This window comes from Synchiropus splendidus, chromosome 7 (assembly GCF_027744825.2).
Source record: "Synchiropus splendidus isolate RoL2022-P1 chromosome 7, RoL_Sspl_1.0, whole genome shotgun sequence".
Classification (NCBI taxonomy): Eukaryota; Metazoa; Chordata; class Actinopteri; order Syngnathiformes; family Callionymidae; genus Synchiropus; species Synchiropus splendidus.
Genome location: NC_071340.1, coordinates 13195549 through 13213015, shown reverse-complemented (window position 1 = coordinate 13213015; position 17467 = coordinate 13195549). Strand labels below are relative to the sequence as shown.

At 40.2% G+C, this 17467-nt stretch overlaps 1 protein-coding gene across 4 annotated transcripts in view; it reads left to right on the top strand.

Moving 5' to 3' along the window:
- The first annotated feature begins 696 nt into the window (after positions 1-696).
- Positions 697-17467, top strand: part of vps13a (vacuolar protein sorting 13 homolog A) — a 27142-nt gene continuing 10371 nt past the window's right edge. For 2 of the 4 annotated variants that reach the window (XM_053869911.1, XM_053869914.1), the window contains exons 1-54: positions 697-865; positions 1430-1473; positions 1542-1584; positions 1666-1761; positions 2480-2581; positions 3091-3200; positions 3369-3428; positions 3502-3561; positions 3845-3925; positions 4149-4206; positions 4387-4514; positions 4597-4703; positions 5056-5227; positions 5875-5937; positions 6057-6189; positions 6373-6467; positions 6544-6686; positions 6794-6995; positions 7066-7180; positions 7609-7745; positions 7838-7970; positions 8058-8175; positions 8356-8491; positions 8569-8677; positions 8745-8920; positions 9057-9213; positions 9300-9379; positions 9457-9516; positions 9823-10018; positions 10101-10217; positions 10381-10484; positions 10558-10725; positions 11087-11394; positions 11482-11629; positions 11727-11895; positions 11983-12104; positions 12235-12404; positions 12490-12746; positions 12901-13076; positions 13155-13298; positions 13459-13668; positions 13741-13884; positions 13991-14092; positions 14165-14317; positions 14388-14646; positions 14769-14929; positions 15010-15113; positions 15325-15631; positions 15915-16051; positions 16134-16428; positions 16605-16709; positions 16781-16927; positions 17036-17167; positions 17254-17387. In XM_053869911.1, the coding sequence (XP_053725886.1) occupies positions 766-865; positions 1430-1473; positions 1542-1584; positions 1666-1761; positions 2480-2581; positions 3091-3200; positions 3369-3428; positions 3502-3561; positions 3845-3925; positions 4149-4206; positions 4387-4514; positions 4597-4703; positions 5056-5227; positions 5875-5937; positions 6057-6189; positions 6373-6467; positions 6544-6686; positions 6794-6995; positions 7066-7180; positions 7609-7745; positions 7838-7970; positions 8058-8175; positions 8356-8491; positions 8569-8677; positions 8745-8920; positions 9057-9213; positions 9300-9379; positions 9457-9516; positions 9823-10018; positions 10101-10217; positions 10381-10484; positions 10558-10725; positions 11087-11394; positions 11482-11629; positions 11727-11895; positions 11983-12104; positions 12235-12404; positions 12490-12746; positions 12901-13076; positions 13155-13298; positions 13459-13668; positions 13741-13884; positions 13991-14092; positions 14165-14317; positions 14388-14646; positions 14769-14929; positions 15010-15113; positions 15325-15631; positions 15915-16051; positions 16134-16428; positions 16605-16709; positions 16781-16927; positions 17036-17167; positions 17254-17387 (7487 nt within the window). In that variant the 5' untranslated portion in view covers positions 697-765. Of the gene's footprint in view, positions 866-1429; positions 1474-1541; positions 1585-1665; positions 1762-2479; positions 2582-3090; positions 3201-3368; positions 3429-3501; positions 3562-3844; positions 3926-4148; positions 4207-4386; positions 4515-4596; positions 4704-5055; positions 5228-5874; positions 5938-6056; positions 6190-6372; positions 6468-6543; positions 6687-6793; positions 6996-7065; positions 7181-7608; positions 7746-7837; positions 7971-8057; positions 8176-8355; positions 8492-8568; positions 8678-8744; positions 8921-9056; positions 9214-9299; positions 9380-9456; positions 9517-9822; positions 10019-10100; positions 10218-10380; positions 10485-10557; positions 10726-11086; positions 11395-11481; positions 11630-11726; positions 11896-11982; positions 12105-12234; positions 12405-12489; positions 12747-12897; positions 13077-13154; positions 13299-13458; positions 13669-13740; positions 13885-13990; positions 14093-14164; positions 14318-14387; positions 14647-14768; positions 14930-15009; positions 15114-15324; positions 15632-15914; positions 16052-16133; positions 16429-16604; positions 16710-16780; positions 16928-17035; positions 17168-17253; positions 17388-17467 lie in introns of all 4 variants that reach the window. The other 2 variants (XM_053869912.1, XM_053869910.1) reach the window with 1 other exon arrangement.

The window sequence follows — 17467 nt, the reverse complement described above, 5'->3', positions numbered from 1 at the left end:
GCCATGACCGTTAACTTGCATATTGAAGACATCCTATACCACACCTTCCAGTAATTTCTTATTTATATGATCTCCTCGCTTGCATGGGTTTCCTCCGGGCACTCTGGTTGCCTCCCAGTGTTTGATTGAGCGGTCTAATTCAGGGGTCACCAACATGGTCCCAGGTAGCCTGCAGAGACCAATGGAGTAGCCCACGGGCCATAAAATAAATAAATAAATAATTTACATTTTCATGTAATAACCATCTTATTGTGTTTTATTTTCTAACTCATTTTTTGTTAGACCATCTATCTATCTATCTCTGTATTTTTTCTTTTCTTTCTTTCTAGTGCCGTAAGGATTTGGCTCCCAAGCCTTGACTTTGACATGTATTTGAAAAATGTATTAAGTGTGTCATGGTATTTTACACCCTACTCACACCCTTGATATATTTCACATGACTATTCGTGTTATTATTTGTCTGCAGTAAATGGAAATGTCAAATACTGGAATTGAATTTGTGTGTTTATTCCTCCGAAATAAAGTATGTATTCTTTCTAAAGCCACTATCTGTTCCAGTATCGGTGAAGCACCCGAACTAAGCCGCAAATCTCAGCCTACAGTGTATCGAAGAAATTCAACGTTACAAAAATAAGAAAAAAGAACGTCATGGTGATAACGTCTCTGGTGACGTCATGACTCCGCCCCTCGCAGGACGTCCCGATCTGACGCTGAAGAAAACTCGACCCCCGAATGTAAACATGAACAGATAGATGAGAAGTCGAGATGGTTTTCGAGAGCGTGGTAGTCGACGTCCTCAACAGGTTTTTGGGGGACTACGTCGTCAACCTTGACAGCTCCCAGCTGAAGCTCGGCATATGGGGAGGTAACTTCACTTGTGCTTGTTGTGCGTTAGCGGCTAGCTGGCTAGTACGTGTCAGTAGCAGTTAGCTGCAGCGTGTGGAGACCCACTCAGCTGTCAGTGTCAGTTTCCGTGGGCTTCAAGTAACACCCATGGTTCAGTTGAAGTGGCGGCACTCAGGTCTTACTTAGTATGGAAGCGAAAGCAAAGCTGTCTTTGCCTTCATGTAAGTTTTCTGAGGAACTGCCTGCAGCTACGAGTCACTCCCTTTTGACACATCAAACTTACTGCTCACCTATGTTGAACAGTACCGCGATCGCGCGACTCTATAATGTCGTTAAAACTAGGGATTATCATTGAGACTGTCCCGATAAACATGCCACGTCTTGCTGGGGAGATTAACCCGTGTGTCTTGTTTCACACAAACACCCTGAATTACAATGTGTCTGTGTCAAGAGATGATAATTTCTGAATTTGGTTTTCATAATATAAGTTATCTGGCCGTTTCTCATGACATTCTGCACCCACAGTATCTGTCTGATTAGATTGTATATTACAAGTATTTCTGTGGATTTCAATCCTTCACAGGCGACGCTGTTCTTAAAAACCTTGAAATAAAGGAGAATGCTTTGGTAAGTCTTGCTTTAAATGCGTGTGGATGTAAAGTTTGCAAGAACAACATCTGTTTTTCTTCATGCAGAGTCAGCTTGACATCCCTTTCAAAGTCAGAGCTGGACATATAGGTACAAGCCTGCGACCTTATTTATTTTACCAAGGATTGTTGTTTACCTGGACTGTTCTCAAATATGTGTTTGTTGGCACAGGTCGACTGGAGTTAAAGATTCCATGGAAAAATCTTTACACACAATCAGTGGAGGCAACACTGGATGGTGTCTATTTGCTTATCGTCCCAACAGCTAGTAAGAAGAGTTTTCCAATTGTTTTTTTGGCGTTGTTTGGCCATAGTTACAATGATTCAGTGAGTTTTTATAAACCAAGTGGTGCAGTTATGCAGAATAGCAAACAGCAAATATATGTTTAAATATTGAGACAAAATTGGACATGTGGCCTTGATAGAAGTTATTTATTGTAATTCATTTAAGCTGGATTTGATGTTACCTGACTATTCATCCATACCACCATACATTATTTAGTGAATATTTCCGCCAATTTCTTTTAATCCATCTGTATACTTGAGGAGATATTGTTTTTGTAGATTCGAATGCACTATAAGAAGAATATTCATGTGAGAATTTGTATTTTCCGCAATGTTAAAATTTCTAAATGTCTAAATTTCACAAAAGGTCTTCTGAATAAAAGAAATACTACCTCCTATTGCCTTTCTTAAATTCTTCAGCGATTTGAAAAATCTTAACTAATATTTAATATCTTTCATCTGAGCGACAACAGTTGTAATAATCCTCCATCAATCCAACCAATTTCAAGTTTTGTTTTGCGAGTGATTCTTTTGAGTAGAGTGCACAGCAAATTATACTTCTGGTAATGGGTATCTCTTCACTTATTCATGATTCTTAAGTGCATGTCTGTCAAACAAACACACAAGTTGAAGACTGTAAATGCATTAATGTGCTATAAACTGTAATTACAAATGATAATGACCAACATCATTCTTTCCAGGTATCAAATATGATGCGGTAAAGGAAGAGAGGCAGCTTCAGGAGGCTCGACAAAGAGAACTGCAGCGTATAGAGGACACGAAGCTAAAGGCATATGAGCAAGGTTGGATTGTCATAGGAGCTCTGTGGATTCTGTGGAGTTGTTGTCATTGTTTTATTACAGCCTTTGTGGTATATAGGTCACTCTCTGAAATCTAGTGATTGCATGTTTGGTTAGACTGCAGGTTAAACAGTCAGCGAAATTAATTTCTGGAACAAACAAGTTGAGGAACCCGTGCTCTGCTTCTGAAGATATTAGCTTTTGAGGTGTGTTTACAGTCATAAACATTAACTTTGCTCTCATCTACAGCGTTTGTAGAGTCACGATTAAGATCAAAGACTTTTAAAAACAATCTGTAATGTTGAAAATGTCACAAAAGTTTGAATTGTAATCATTCTATGAAGTGATAGTTAAGGATAAAAATATGTGGGTTTGGTTATCACAATCCCTCCAAACTGTTGTCATGTGCTGTTGATCCCTAACCTATGTGAAGTCAGTGAAATCAGTTATTTACAAATAGGAATTAGATGAGTGCCTTGAAAACCTAATGCCAAATTTGTGGTGCTTTATAGAAAATCCAAAGCTTGAAAAACAGGACACCTTTGTGGAAAAGCTTGTCACTCAGGTCATCAAAAATCTGCAGGTCAAGATTTCCAACATTCATGTCCGCTATGAAGATGATGTGAGTATTCAAACCCAAACTTATTTCTTTTTGTTATATATTGCTCTCTCCCTAACGGTGTAGATCTATTTAGAATAGTTTCCATTAAGTAAAAAATAATGATTTTAACTGAAATATTTTGCCATGTTAAAAATGCCTTTTAACAACCTTATTGTTTTTGTACCACAGATCACAAACCCAAACTGCCCTTTGTCATTTGGGGCCTCACTTAAAAACCTCAGCCTTCAGGTAATGAACATATGGTCAGCTATTTTGTACCAATGATGGTCAAGATTAACCACTTTTCTTGCTTCTTTTTCAGACGTCTGACAAGAACTGGAATCCCAGTCTCTTGGATGAGAATGCAAAGTTGTTTTTCAAGGTAGAGATTTCATTGTGCATTTCTTACTCATGCATTCTGCTTAGTCATTGCAGTACAATTATTGCTTGTTCTTACAGCAAGTGAGGGAAATTCTGAAGTGATACACAAAGGTTCAGTCACGATAGAGTAGATTTGCCACAGACTAAATTCCTGCCTGCTTGCTTTGTGATGTCAACCATGTCAGCCTACATTTTTCTGCCTCAGAAGTCATTGTAGATCCACTGCAATGTTTTGCGTGTGCATATGCAAGCCTCTAATTGCTCTGTGCTTTCCTTCCTCTCAGTTGGTTCAATTAGACAACTTGTTTGCCTACTGGAATGTCAACTCGGTCCTCTTCTCCAATCACAGCTCAGATGAGGCCTTGGTGAGTTGTTCCTTATCGCCATGTCATTTCCCTCATCCCTGCAGAGAAGATAAATCCATATGGCTGCTTATTTACTTCAAAATGCTATGATGTGTTATTTTGAAGGTAACTAGATGACATGATTTCTTCCTCTTTAGTATCTGTAGAATACAATCGTGCCCCGTGTTTGAACTAGAGAAGCTATATTCTGATTAATAAGAAACGATTCATACATTTTTTACAGCAATTACTCAAAAGCAGCATGGAGACTCACAGCTATGGTCCCATCAGCCACGATTTCAGTAAGTGTAAAAGCCTTGACACTATGTGAGGTAAAATATCAATGTTGAGATGACAGAAGATTTTTTTTACTGTCTACATATTTCATAAAAATAAGGAAATGTATAAATAATTCAATTAATGAATACAAATTTGATAAATGCTCTTTCATGAGTTTTATCTAAACAATATTTTGTACACAGTCCTGCGACCCATCTCAGCAGATGCTAAACTGCGCATGAACCCGAGGTCGGATGTGGACTTCTCGTCTCCTAAAGTTGATCTCATGGTCAATCTGAGTGAGGTGGCCATAGAGCTTAATAGACCTCAGGTAAAATACCACATTTCTTTTTGGATTTCTTTGTATTTGTGTTACCTGATGAACCTGAATGTCCATCCACCTGCCTCCTCAGTACATCAGCGTCCTGGAGCTGCTTGGTTCAGTGGATATGATGTCACGTAACCTGCCATACAGGAAGTACAGACCAATGGTTCAAGTTCACAGAAATGCTTACATATGGTAATGTTTTCCTGTCTTTACATGTACATACACAGTCTGAAGTAATGAGATGGTTGTTGTTGGATGTTGGATTTCCTATGTCTATTACAAATATGAATTCATGATCAAACGTTATTGTATGACCGTAGTGCACTAGCATAGTAACAGTGTAGACGGAAACCAAGAGGTTAGTCTGTAATAGTTTGGTATTGTGGTGGTGAGTAGTAAACAAAATATGATTTACTTCTGTCGACACCTGACCAAATATGTTCAAAAATAGGTCACTGAATCATACAGTTGTCTTCTTAATATACAGCATATGTGTACATGATGTCTTTTCTCCGCCTCACTTTGACCATTTTGCTGTATCCAGGTGGAAGTATGTAATCACAGGTATATTGGAGGTAGATGTAAAGCCTCGACTCCACATGTGGTCCTGGCATCACATACGTCGCCACAGGCAAATGGTGAAACAGTACAGGGAGCTCTACAAGGCCAAAATCACCTCAAAAAAACCCAGCGAGCAGCTTCTGAAGGACCTTCAGGTTAGACTGCTGATGCCTAATATTTGCTCCATAAGTCTTTCAATGTTGGATCCTGTGATGCTTGTATTAGTAGCCTGCTGGTTATTTACTCAGTAACACTTTGCTACATGAGTTTTAACCGGCATTTTCTTCTAATCTCAGTGATTTTTATTTTGACTTGAGCCTGTTTTTGTAAGTACAGTGTACATAAAGCATATTGAAATCATATGACTGATGATAGGCAATGAGAATGGAAGAGTGTGGAAGGGATAATTGAATTATTTGGTTAAAAAAATTGAATTAGTCGCATGTTTGTTTTTTTTCTGTTAGACCTGTCAGCATATTCTGAACAAATATCCCTATTTTTGTTTTTGTTATCTCCCTCCCTTTTCTTATTGATTTAACTGAATATAGTAAGAACATCAAGAAAAAAACAAAACTAGCAAAATTAAAGAAGAAACAAGGATCATGGAAAGAGTCTATTGATTAGTATTAATAAAAGTTATTTAGTTTTTGAGGGTTATTCAGGCATTGTCCATTTTCAGATGATATCTGTTTTTTTTTATCGTTGCCATTTTTGTTTGACGTAAAAATAACAAAAGTTGTTCACAAGTATTTCTTTATTAAGATGGCACGATTGTGAAGTTTCCTTGTCTTTCTTTTGACAGGAGCCTGAGAGGACCTTAGACATTTTTAACATCACTTTGGCCAGACAGCAAGCTGAGGTTGAGGTAAGATGTCTGTTCTATATCCTAGGAATTCATTTAAATAAATTCAGTTATAAAATGAACACCACTAGCCTATTTTTTAAGTATATTTTTGTTATTATATTTATCATATTTATGTTTAGGCGAGCAAGGCAGGTCTACGTATCTACCGTCCTGGACTCAAGATGGAAGAAGAGGAGTCTCAAGGATGGCTGAGCTGGATGTGGAACTGGGGAGGAGAGGCTGAACCACAAGCAACTGAAGTGAAGTCTGGAGGTTGGACATATGAATACATGCTTGTTTACATATATCATTGTTGATGCAGAAATCATTCATGTCATCTGAGTCTTAATATCGTGTTCTGTACAAGGGAAATCCATCACGGCTTGACTTCATTTGATACCTTGTCTGTGTCTGATAACTGTTTTTTAAGTGTGCATTGTGTTCATTTTCCTTAAGGATTTGATGATTTTTTAACTCCTGCTGAGAAAGCCAAACTCTACACTGCCATCGGATACAGTGAGACTGCTGCCAATCCCAACCTGCCTAAAGATGTGAGACACTTTCAGACATCAAGCATTAGAATTTCACATATCATTGCATTTGTTGATCAAGGCCCTTTTTACTTAGTTTGAAGACATGAAGGTGAACTTCCACATGGAGAAGCTATCTGTGTCGATTAAGGACAGCAAGGACATAAATGAGATCATAAAGTTGACTGTGGGAGAACTAACATCCACCCTGACGCAGAGACCAGGAGCCCAAGCTGTCAGGTACTTGTTTATTTTGAAACTAATAAAGGAGTTGTCAGAGTACTTTTGTATATTTTTACTTGTATCTATATTTACCTATATCTACACTTTCGTATTCTCCTTATCAGAATTACAGCCGAGCTCACTTTGTTTGAGGTCACTGGAAAGGCCAACAGGCATCCTGCTCCTACACTCCTGTCATCTCGAAAAGCTGCAACAGGAACTGGAACTCCTCTATTAAGTATTCTATTTGAGACCAATCCTTTGGACGAAAGTGCTAACCAGCGCCTCCATGTGGAATCACAGCCCCTGGAAATAATCTATGATGCTGTGAGTCGGGCTTCATGTTAAACTCAAGCTTTGACCCGACATGTGCATTCATGATTGTGTATCTGTTCAGGTTACTGTCAACAGCCTGTCTGCATTCTTCATGCCTCCTGATGATCTGCAGCTGGATGAGCTCACCAACGCCACTCTGATGAAACTGGAGCAGTTTCGAGATCGCACTGCCACTGGTCAGTGCAAAAACGTGTTCTAATGGGTACCAGTTTCATGGAGACTTCGTCAGTGTAGCTCCTGATGTTTACGTTGCATTTTACTGGAACTGTTTCCCCTTTAAAATCACCCCCTTTTAGAGGGTACTGGAGATTATTTTTAATTTTACTACAGATGACTGAAAAAAATGTGTTTGTTCTTATACACATTTACTTTGAGTAACATTAGTTTCTGTTGTTATAAATATGACGCCCGGCAATTGCAAAATGAACATATTTCAGTAAAATATATTGAGACAACTTGAACTTGTCTTGCATCGAGCCATGGCATTCCACTTCCAAATATTAATAAGCCTAGAAAAATAAGCCTTTCTCAGTGACACTACTTAAGTGGACCTGTCTGTCATTGCAGTGAGATAAATGGGAATTTACCCTTTTCTTTTTTATAGGACTGATGTATGTGATCGAGACTCAGAAAACTCTGGACCTGAATGTGAACTTGATGGCCTCGTACGTCATCATTCCACAGACCGGCTTCTATGATTGCTCTCAAAATATTCTGTTGCTGGATCTGGGACACTTTCAGGTTAGAGAAGATACACATGTCAAAGTTTGGTGCATACAACAAATAAATGCAATTCATTTAGGATTTGAAACACTTGTGTTTTTCTTTCTTAGATGTCCAGTCAAAGCAGGAAGCATCTGCCGCAGCTGTCAGCTGGCTCCAGCAATATTGAAGACATCATGTCCAGAGCATATGACAGCTTTGACATTCAGCTGAGCTGCCTACAGTTCCTCTACAGCAAACCAGGTGACAAATAATTCAACTTTCACTTTTGACCATTCAAGTACACATTTATGGCCTTAATCTAATGCTCATTTATTACATATGTGATAGATGGCAATTGGAAAATGGCTCGAAAACAGAAGCAGTCTCCTCTTCATATCTTGGAGCCTGTGGATTTAAAAGTTGTGTTCAGCAGGGCTATGGTCGTCAAAGATTCTCGTATGGCAAAGTAAGTGAATCTATCAATACATAAGTAAGTGAGCATCAAGCAGTTATTCCCTTCATTAAAAATAGATGGTAGCACTTCAGACATTGTGACCACAAAAGCCAGTATTTACAGCCCTTTTGATACTCAAATTAGTATTTGCTTGTGTGACCTTGGAACTTTCCTTCTTCTGGACATTGCCAGGTACAAGATTTCTGGAGAGCTACCTCTCCTTTCCCTTCGTATATCTGATGTTAAACTTCGAAGTGTTCTTGAGCTGGTCGACAGCATTCCCCTCCCAGAGAGCAAAGCTGCAGCTCGCCCCTCTGGTCCGTCAAAGGTAAGTAAGACCGTTTAGTCGACAATAACAGACAGTTGTGACTCAACTCATGTTTATTTTCGTCATTTGTCCTGCAGCATAGGCAGTCATTCACCCCACAACTCACCCCCAGAAGACCAGCAAACATTGACCAGCGCTCCTCTATGATTTTTGAGTCTTGTGAGACACTCAGCATCACATCTCTGGGTAAAACACCTTTGTTTTCCCTTTACATATTATTGTTTATAATGACCGTTGTTCTGATTTGCATCAGGCTCTGAGGAGGACCTTTTCTTTGATGCACCCAGTTCTCCTATTGGTGATCGGCCATTTTTCCCAGACAATCCCATGCCACTTCGATATGCTGACTTGCATAAAACCAAAAATTTGCTCAAAGAAGATACCCAAAAGAACATGACGGACCTCATCCTGACGTTTGAAATCAGTGAGGTATGAGATGAATGAGATCTTGTCACTTTAACCTATTCTTAAATAGTTTTAAAGACATAGCCCAGATTAAATATAGCACTTAATGGACATTTTTAGTTTAATCATGTATATTTCTTTTCCGTTGTCATTTCTCCAGTTTTCCATCCAACTGTGTCGCCTGTCTGACGGTCACGAAATCACGGTGCTGCACTTGGACATTGAAGGTTTGGGCACCCAACTGAAATTGCACACATTTGACATGACATCATCCACCTACCTGAAAGAGATCTGCCTCAAGTGTCCTGAGTACATGGGTCAGTATTGACTTGCAGTATTTTTTTCCATTTATGGATTTGTCTGTCATTGACTCCAGTTGTTTGTGATTCCACTCCAACTGTAGATTCTGAAGAGAAGCAGGTTCAGCTGATTACCACTTTAGACAACACTGAGGTTGATCTTCTCACTCTGGAGTACATAAAAGTAATGTGATTCTTTTCTCCAATTTTTGCTCAATTTGTGCTCATGCAGTTTTTCGCTAAATGTTTTTGTTTTTTTAGGCTGACAAAAGCGGTCCTGAGTTCAAGTCTCTGCACAATAATACAGAGCAGCTGATCAAGGTGAGGAAAATACAGTATATATTCAATGAAAGCCATGACACCTTTTATGCCTCATGAGCATGTTTTAATAATCTTTTTTCTCTTAGGTGCAGATGTAAAAATGGTCTTAATGTAATGAACATAGTTTAGCTATTGATTTTAGTTGACTCATTCTATGATGGGTATTTGAAGTTGCATCTTCAACATTTGTAATTTCATCTCTTTTTCTCAGCAAAAATATAAAGTCAGAATTATCTTAATTAAACTGACAACTTTTTCAGCCTCTCAAATTTGTACATACCTTGATCACACCACATTTTCTTACAGGTGACCTTCTCTTCTCTGGATGTGCATTTACACACCGAGGCTCTTCTGAACACCATGAACTTCCTGAACAACCTTCTACCACCGTCAGAGAAGAAAGAAACCGCACAAGATGAGCTCCCCACTATTCAAGAGGAAGATGAATCTGAGGGGGACAAGGGAGGAAAGAAAGAGGAAACAGCAGTTACAAAGAAAAAATGTATTATAAAATAAGTGAATGTGATTTCAGTTGATGCTACTTTGCACTTATTGTGCCTCTGTGGCTTTCCTTGTTTGTGTAGCATCCAAGAGTTCCAAGACAACGGATGTGGTTAACATGCACATCCGAGCTGATCTCCGTTGTCTGAAGATTTTTATCCGTGGAGAAAAGGCAAGGATTTCTGAAACTAGAATTGAAGGTGAAATTTATATCTGTTTATTCATCTTTGTTTGATTTATTGTAGGACTGTGGAGTGTAACCAGTGTGTGTTATTCTACACGTCTTTCACAACTGGTTAAAAAACTTTTTGTTTTTAGAATGTGCTTTTAAATTGCTCAGATTAACATCATCTTTCTATCCAGGTCTCGTGTCTGAAGTTTTGTTCAGGAAGAAAGACATGAAGGTTCTGGCGAACTTGAAGAACATTGTTATCTTTGACTGTGATAAAGACGCCTTGTACAAGAAGGTGCGCCAACTCACTCTTATTGTGAAACTTCATTTTAATGTATTGGAATTCTAAAGTGCGTATGTGTTTTCAGGCTGTGTCTATCGATGACAAAGAAGTGTTTGCCTTCCAAATGGTGAACTACACAGATGCTACAGAGGGAGATGCATATATGGACATGTCCAACGTTGACACCTTCATTAAACTAAATGTTGGCTGTATTCAGGTCATCTTTTTAAACAAGTTTCTATCATCCATTCTGGTAAGATTTTTTTAAATTCATTTTTGAGTTTTTTATATTGTAATCAAGTTGTTTTTTTTCTTACTGTTACTTTGTCAACTTTGGTCTGCACCATGTGGAAGAAATGTGCTTTATAAATAAACTTGACCTTAACCTTGCATTTCAGTTGTCTTGCAGTTATCTGTGAGCCATTATTTAAGGCAAAAAACAACCATTTTGCCAATTTCTGTCTTTGGTTTATTGTTGTTGATGTACATTCGGTACATCTGTTTAAATCACTGTAATAATGTTGTAATATAGCTGTGCATTTTAAGTTTTGTAATTCTTCATAATTGAGCTACAACTTCCTGCCACTCACCTTTATCTCCCTTTTTTTCCACAGGCGTTTGTGAATAACTTCCAGGAGGCTAAAGAAGCTCTTGCTGAAGTTACAGTTCAGGCTGCAGAGAAGGCAGCATCAGGAGTGAAGGAGCTGGCGGAGAGGAGCACACGTATCGCTCTGAACGTCCACTTCAATGCCCCCGTCATCTTCCTTCCCCAGTCGTCCTCCTCAAACAACGTCATTGTTGCCGATCTTGGGTTGCTGTCTGTAAAAAATCATTTTGCCAAGCAGCCTTGTAAGAGCGATGTAACAATTCCACCTGTTGTTGACATCATGATTGTGCGTCTGACAGACCTAAAGATGTACAGGCAAGTTAAACCCTCGTCTCAAAGAGACAAGGTCTTAGATATCAGGACTATTCTCAATAAATAATCTCCATGTTTTGTGATTCTCAGAACAACGTTCATTAATGAGAGGTTTGTTGGAGAAACACAGCTTTTAAAACCTGTCAGTCTAGACTTGGAAGTTCAGAGAAACCTCTCAGCCAACTGGTACCACAGTATACCTGATATAGAGATCACTGCTCATCTGAAGCCCATGACTGTGAGTTAGCGTATCATGGTTGTTTGAACATTTAATTTAAACTATTTTAATTTGGAGATTTGACTTTCTAACAGCCACGTCTTGCTTCTCTCAACAGTTGATTCTCAGCCAGGATGACCTGACAGTGGTGCTGAGGACTCTCAGTGAAAACTTGTCTGAGAAGTCTGATGACCTTGTACCTGTGTCGCCTCAACCTGTTGTAGACCCATCAGATACAGTGTCCAACAAAGAGTCCCAGGGTTCTGGAACAACTGGACCTGCGAGTAGTAAGATGGCCATCAGTCTAACAGTGCATAAATGCTTTTGTCTTGTTGGCCTGTGTCACAAAAGTGTTATTTATTTTCACCTTGTAGGTAACACTGTGGTGACAGCGGCTGTTGTGGAGAACCAGAAAAACAGCAAGTTAAAGAGCACACTCAAATTGGACTTCAAGTTTGACTCGATGAGTCTGGTCCTGTTTATACCTGGGAATGAGGTAATGATTTATGACATTTCAATATACGTTACTATTTAACTGGGAAATGGAATGACTTGAGGGAGGTGAAATAGATTAGCAAAAGAAATCTGATATTTTTTACAATGTGTTGATCGAATCAGTTTTGTAGTTACAGCAACTGGACTCGCGCGATGAGCAACTGAAGCTGGCCGAGTTTACCCTCGGTACCATCTCCACCTCCGTCCACATGTATTCCGACAGCTCCATGAAGGCCTCCGTCCGGCTGGCAGAATGCCTACTCGACGACAAGCGAACCAAAATAAAGATGGTCACCCCAAGGTATTTCCTTAGGAATAGAAGCTACTACTTAAAAGTTCATCATGTGTGCTTGGATAAGTGAAACACATGAATCTGTGCTCGGCAGGATGATAGCAATGCGACCTGGTGCTGAACAGAACATGATGGTGGAGGTGAACTACCGTCAGGGATTCGATGGCACAACTCTGGACACACTGGTGCAGGATGTGTATCTGTGTGCCAGCATGGAGTTCCTGCTGACTGTGGCAGACATCTTCTTGAAGGCCACGCAACAGGGTTTCTCACAGGGTCCTCAGCCAAAGAGCAGCAGTGGAACAGGAGAGAAGAAGAACATCAACTCCTCCACCACATCTAAAGAAACGAGTGAGTTTAAAGTTTTAATTCAGTTTATTTTCTGTTAAATGTACTGTCTCTGTCTTAAAATGAGACTTTTTTCGACATCATTAATGACCCTGTTGTGCAAGATTAATTTGAATAATTTTTCATTTTTGTTGCACTTGTACTCCTCTCTCAGCAGCTACCCCTGTTTCAAAGACCGAAATGAATGTGTTGGTTCGGAATCCAGAGATCGTGTTTGTGGCTGACTTAACACGTGCCGACGCCCCGGCCCTGGTGATGACCACTCAGTGTGAGCTTGTTATAAAAACCGGTCCAGAGGGGTCTCAAATGACAGCTGCCATCAAAGACCTTAAGGTTATTATTTGATAAAGATGCAGTAGTAACTTAACGTGCAACACCAGAAAAAGTCAACTACTTTATTGCCTTTTTTAGGTTGCTGCTTGTCCATTTTTGAGAGAGAAGAGAGCCAACAATGTGACCACCGTTCTTCAGCCGTGCCAGGTTTTTTTCCAGAGCACTCAGCCCCCTGGCTCCCCCCAGAGTATGGAGGTCTCCATCAATGCCTTAACACTGAAGGTGAGTGTTTATAAGGACGCACATAAATCACGCCCTATATGCAGTGTGTAATTCTAAGCTGAATCGAAACTGAATATTTATCAGCTAAATTTGATCTGAGTATTTTTTACGGTGTGTAGATTGTTGTTTATAAGTGTCTGTTCTCTCCATCTTGTTCCAGGTGTCGCCAATCATCATTAATACTGTGATCACAATCCAGTCAGCACTGACTCCCACAGCAGAAACTCCGGAAGAGCATGACAGCCCTGTTCCAGTCGATTTGTGGGAGAAACGAAGCTGGAAGGAGCTCAAACTCTGGTTCTTGGAAGAGGAAGGGGATGAAGACACAAAGTCGTTGACCCCTTTGAGCCCACAAGGAGAGTCATTACTGGTGATTAATCTTTGGCATTCATTTTTGTCTGTGCGACAAACTTTTGCTCTAAGAAATCTGCCGTTTTAACAGCTCAGTATCAAGTCGATCTGTGTGACTCTGGAGGCTGGAGTGGGACACCGCACCGTTCCAATGCTCCTGGCAAAGTCCTCCTTCCATGGAGATGTCAAAAACTGGTCCACTCTTATTCGCTTGCACAGTGAACTTAACTTGGAGGTAGCATTCTTTATTTAAACTATTTTATCTTCATTAATACAGTCATAAACTGATTCTAATCCAACCTTTTTGTGTATTTTTATTTCAATATGTGTGTTTTGTTTAGGTTCACTATTTCAATGAGGTGATGGGAGTTTGGGAACCGCTACTAGAGCCCCTAGAAGATGAGACAAGAGATGGTTTTAGACCCTGGACATTGGAATTCAATGTAATTACACATAATATATTTTGAATATTCCACACAGACATGTATTTAATTTTTTTATGTATCATAAAACAGATGAAGAAGAAACCAGTGACGTACACAGGCTACTCAGATGAAGTAGACTGTCACGTCCCAGACTACAAGACTGTCATTGTCATCAGCAGTAAAGACCAGTTGAATGTCACTCTCTCCAAATGTGGCCTAGCCATGCTGAGTAATTTGGGAACGGTAAGGAAAAAAAAAACATTTGTGCAAGCTGTGACTCATCCCTCATACTCCTGTTGAACCTTTTTTTCAGGCTTTTGCTGAAGCTGCCAAACAAACATCAGATGCTTTTCAGAAGGATGAAGCTCCTTTTGTGGTTAAAAACCGCCTTGGCCTGCCAGTGTTCGTCCGCTACAGTGAGATGTTTCGACCCATGGGCCAGCAAAGTCATGACCACACAGTGGAATTACAGGACGGGCAAACCCTTGGGATGGATTATTTCACCGCAACAGAGGCTGATCAGTTCTCTGCCATGATCTCCTTGAGTGGAAAAGACTACTACATCCAACCTGGTGAGGCTTTACTTTGTCCATAGACTTGGAATGATCCAGACAAGGACCACCACCGAGCCTGTACTGATTCCAGTTTGAATATCTTTTGGGGGAAGGAACATGATCTTTCTGTGTCCCCTCAGCTCCAGCTGGCCACACCTCAACTAGCATCATTCCGTTGATCAAAGTGGGTCGTGGCATGTACAGTGTCGCACACAAAGACTCTGGTGTCACCCGCTTCCTCGTTTGTCAGATTTACTCTGTTGAGGGGAGCAAGTACGTCAAGATTCGCTCTCCATTCCAGGTACATCGCATTCATGAATCATGTCAATGTACTCTCAAATGATGTTCAATTTGACCGTGATTATTGTTCTAATTGTTTAGATCATCAATCATTTCACAATCCCATTCAAAGTTTTTGAAGAGTCAACATGTTTGGGGACAGCTCTTCCCACTGAGGAGTTCTGTGTGCCACTCGACTCCTACAGGTGAGAGTACAAGGCTTCTGAAGCCTTGCTTATTTTGTAAAGAGTCCTTTCTGGACTTGATTATTTGATATTTTTTGTATTCTCTTGTATTTGTTTTGTTTTAGGGTGAATGAAATTTTATACTGTCGTTCTTGTTCCTCTTATCTGGGAAAAGCAGACCAGAAAACGATACCGCTTGTCCTCATGCCTCTCTTCTTGTCCACCTGCTCAGATCTGACCTGCGCCTTCAGCCAGTATTTGAGGATAGTGCCAATGATCAGCAGTATGAGTGTTCAGAGGGCTTCAGTTATGAAGATATCGACAGCTTGCCACCTGAGGCTCGTCTCCAACAGACGTGTCGCTATAGCGGGGAAGAAGGAGGTGTGCTGACAATCAACATAGTGCCAGCGAGGGATACTGTGACATTCAAAGACACTGGAGGTGTTGGCGATAACTTCGATGTTCCATTTGTGCTGCACTTGTGGCCTTCTGTCCTGCTGCGCAATTTGCTGCCTTACCCTATTGCCTACGAATTAAAGGTACATCATATGTATTCAGTGTTGCATCAAATACTCGTTTGATATATTTGGAAAAGATGCCATAAATTTCCACACCATGCTTCCCATGTAATCATTATTATGTAGTGATGTTGCATTATACTGTATGGACCTTATTATGTGACCATATTTCATGTAGAGTTTCTGCTGTGATAACAATAATAACGCTTTAAACGTTTGTGCCTCACTAGAAGGCATTTAAGATGTTACGTAAATATCATTATAAGAATAATAATAGTAATAATTCTGGCACTCTGATCAACAGGACAGTGGGGTGACTGCTCCTGAGGCCACGTTGGATCCAGGCCACTCAGCTCAGTTCCACACTGCAGTCATCAACCAGTCAAGTCTCTGCCTGCGTCTACTCAACTACCTTGCCCAGGATTGGTCAGCAAACTACAGGTCTGCCTTGGACTATGTTGTGTGTTGCTACCTCTCTCATCATGACTGTATCGCTGAAGTGCATGCATCCTTCCTGTTTCAGTCTCCACAGTGATCAGGAGGAGATAACGTTCATCGTCTTCCAGTCGCTTCGGGAGGCGGAGGAGGAGGATGTTGAAGGCACAGAGAAGAAAAGGGCAGAGTTGGACATCGCAGTGCACGTTAAATATGACCAGGGCCAAACTGTTGTTGCGATTCACTCTCCGTACTGGATGGTGAACAAGACAAACCGCTTGCTCCAGTACAAAGCTGACGATATTCATCGCAAGCACCCTCCAGACTATGACATGCCTCTGCTCTTTTCTTTCAAACCTCGCTACTTTTTCAAGAACAATAAGGTAAAACATGACAAGTACTAAGGTCACAATTTAACATTCAGGGCTGGAAGCTTTATGTTATACATTTAAAAAAAAAACATTTTCATACTCTCATACTATTTTTCATAGCTTGCATCGGTAGTAGGTGGATTTCAGTGTTTAAATTTTGAGTAACCGCCAGTCTTGTGTTTCCACAGGTCCGTCTTATGATTTCAGATAGTGAACTTTCAGATGACTTCTCTCTGGACACAGTTGGTAGTCATGGCGATGTGAAATGTAAAGGCAGATACAAAGACTACTTGGTGAGCTTCTGACATTATCAGTAAGTACAAGTGCTTTTCCTAATTGTTATTGCTTAATATTTTCAAACCAGGTCGGCGTGAAGATCGATGCAAGCAGTTTCAGTTTGACACGCATTGTCACATTTGTGCCATTTTACATGCTGGTCAACAGTACCAAGCATACGATCTTCGTTTGTGAGGCAGGACAGGAGAATTGGACCGAGGCTCAACCAGAACAGGTCACTTGATTTTTGCCCATGCTCAAATTTGCACCTCTGAACTTTGGAAAGAAGATTTTTTTTCCTAAGTTTGTTTGTGGTTTAATTTTTGTTTGCGTTTGTCTTCAGTCGGCCATTCCTTTCTGGCCTGAAAATGACACCAAGCGTCTGAAAATCAAAGTGGAAGGTTGTTTATCACCTCCCCGAACTATCGACTTCACACGTCCTGAAAACTGCTTGTTGTTGCACTTGGACAACTCGGTAAGTTCTCAAGGCTAATTCATAATTCATGTTAAAGTGGAAGCAGCAGTCGTAATCTCTTGCCTGACTACTGTTTCTCATTCCAGCTCGGTGGAATTATTGTCGATGTGAATTTATCGGATCACTCAGCCACCATCCGGTTCACTGATTACATTGATGGTGCAGCTCCCTTCCTCCTCATCAACCACACTGAAAATCTGACCGTGCAGTTTCATCAAAGGTGAGGAAAGATTAGAGGGGGGATGTGGTCATATCTTAATGTTTAATATTCATCACTTAAACTGTCTCCTTTCTTTGTGT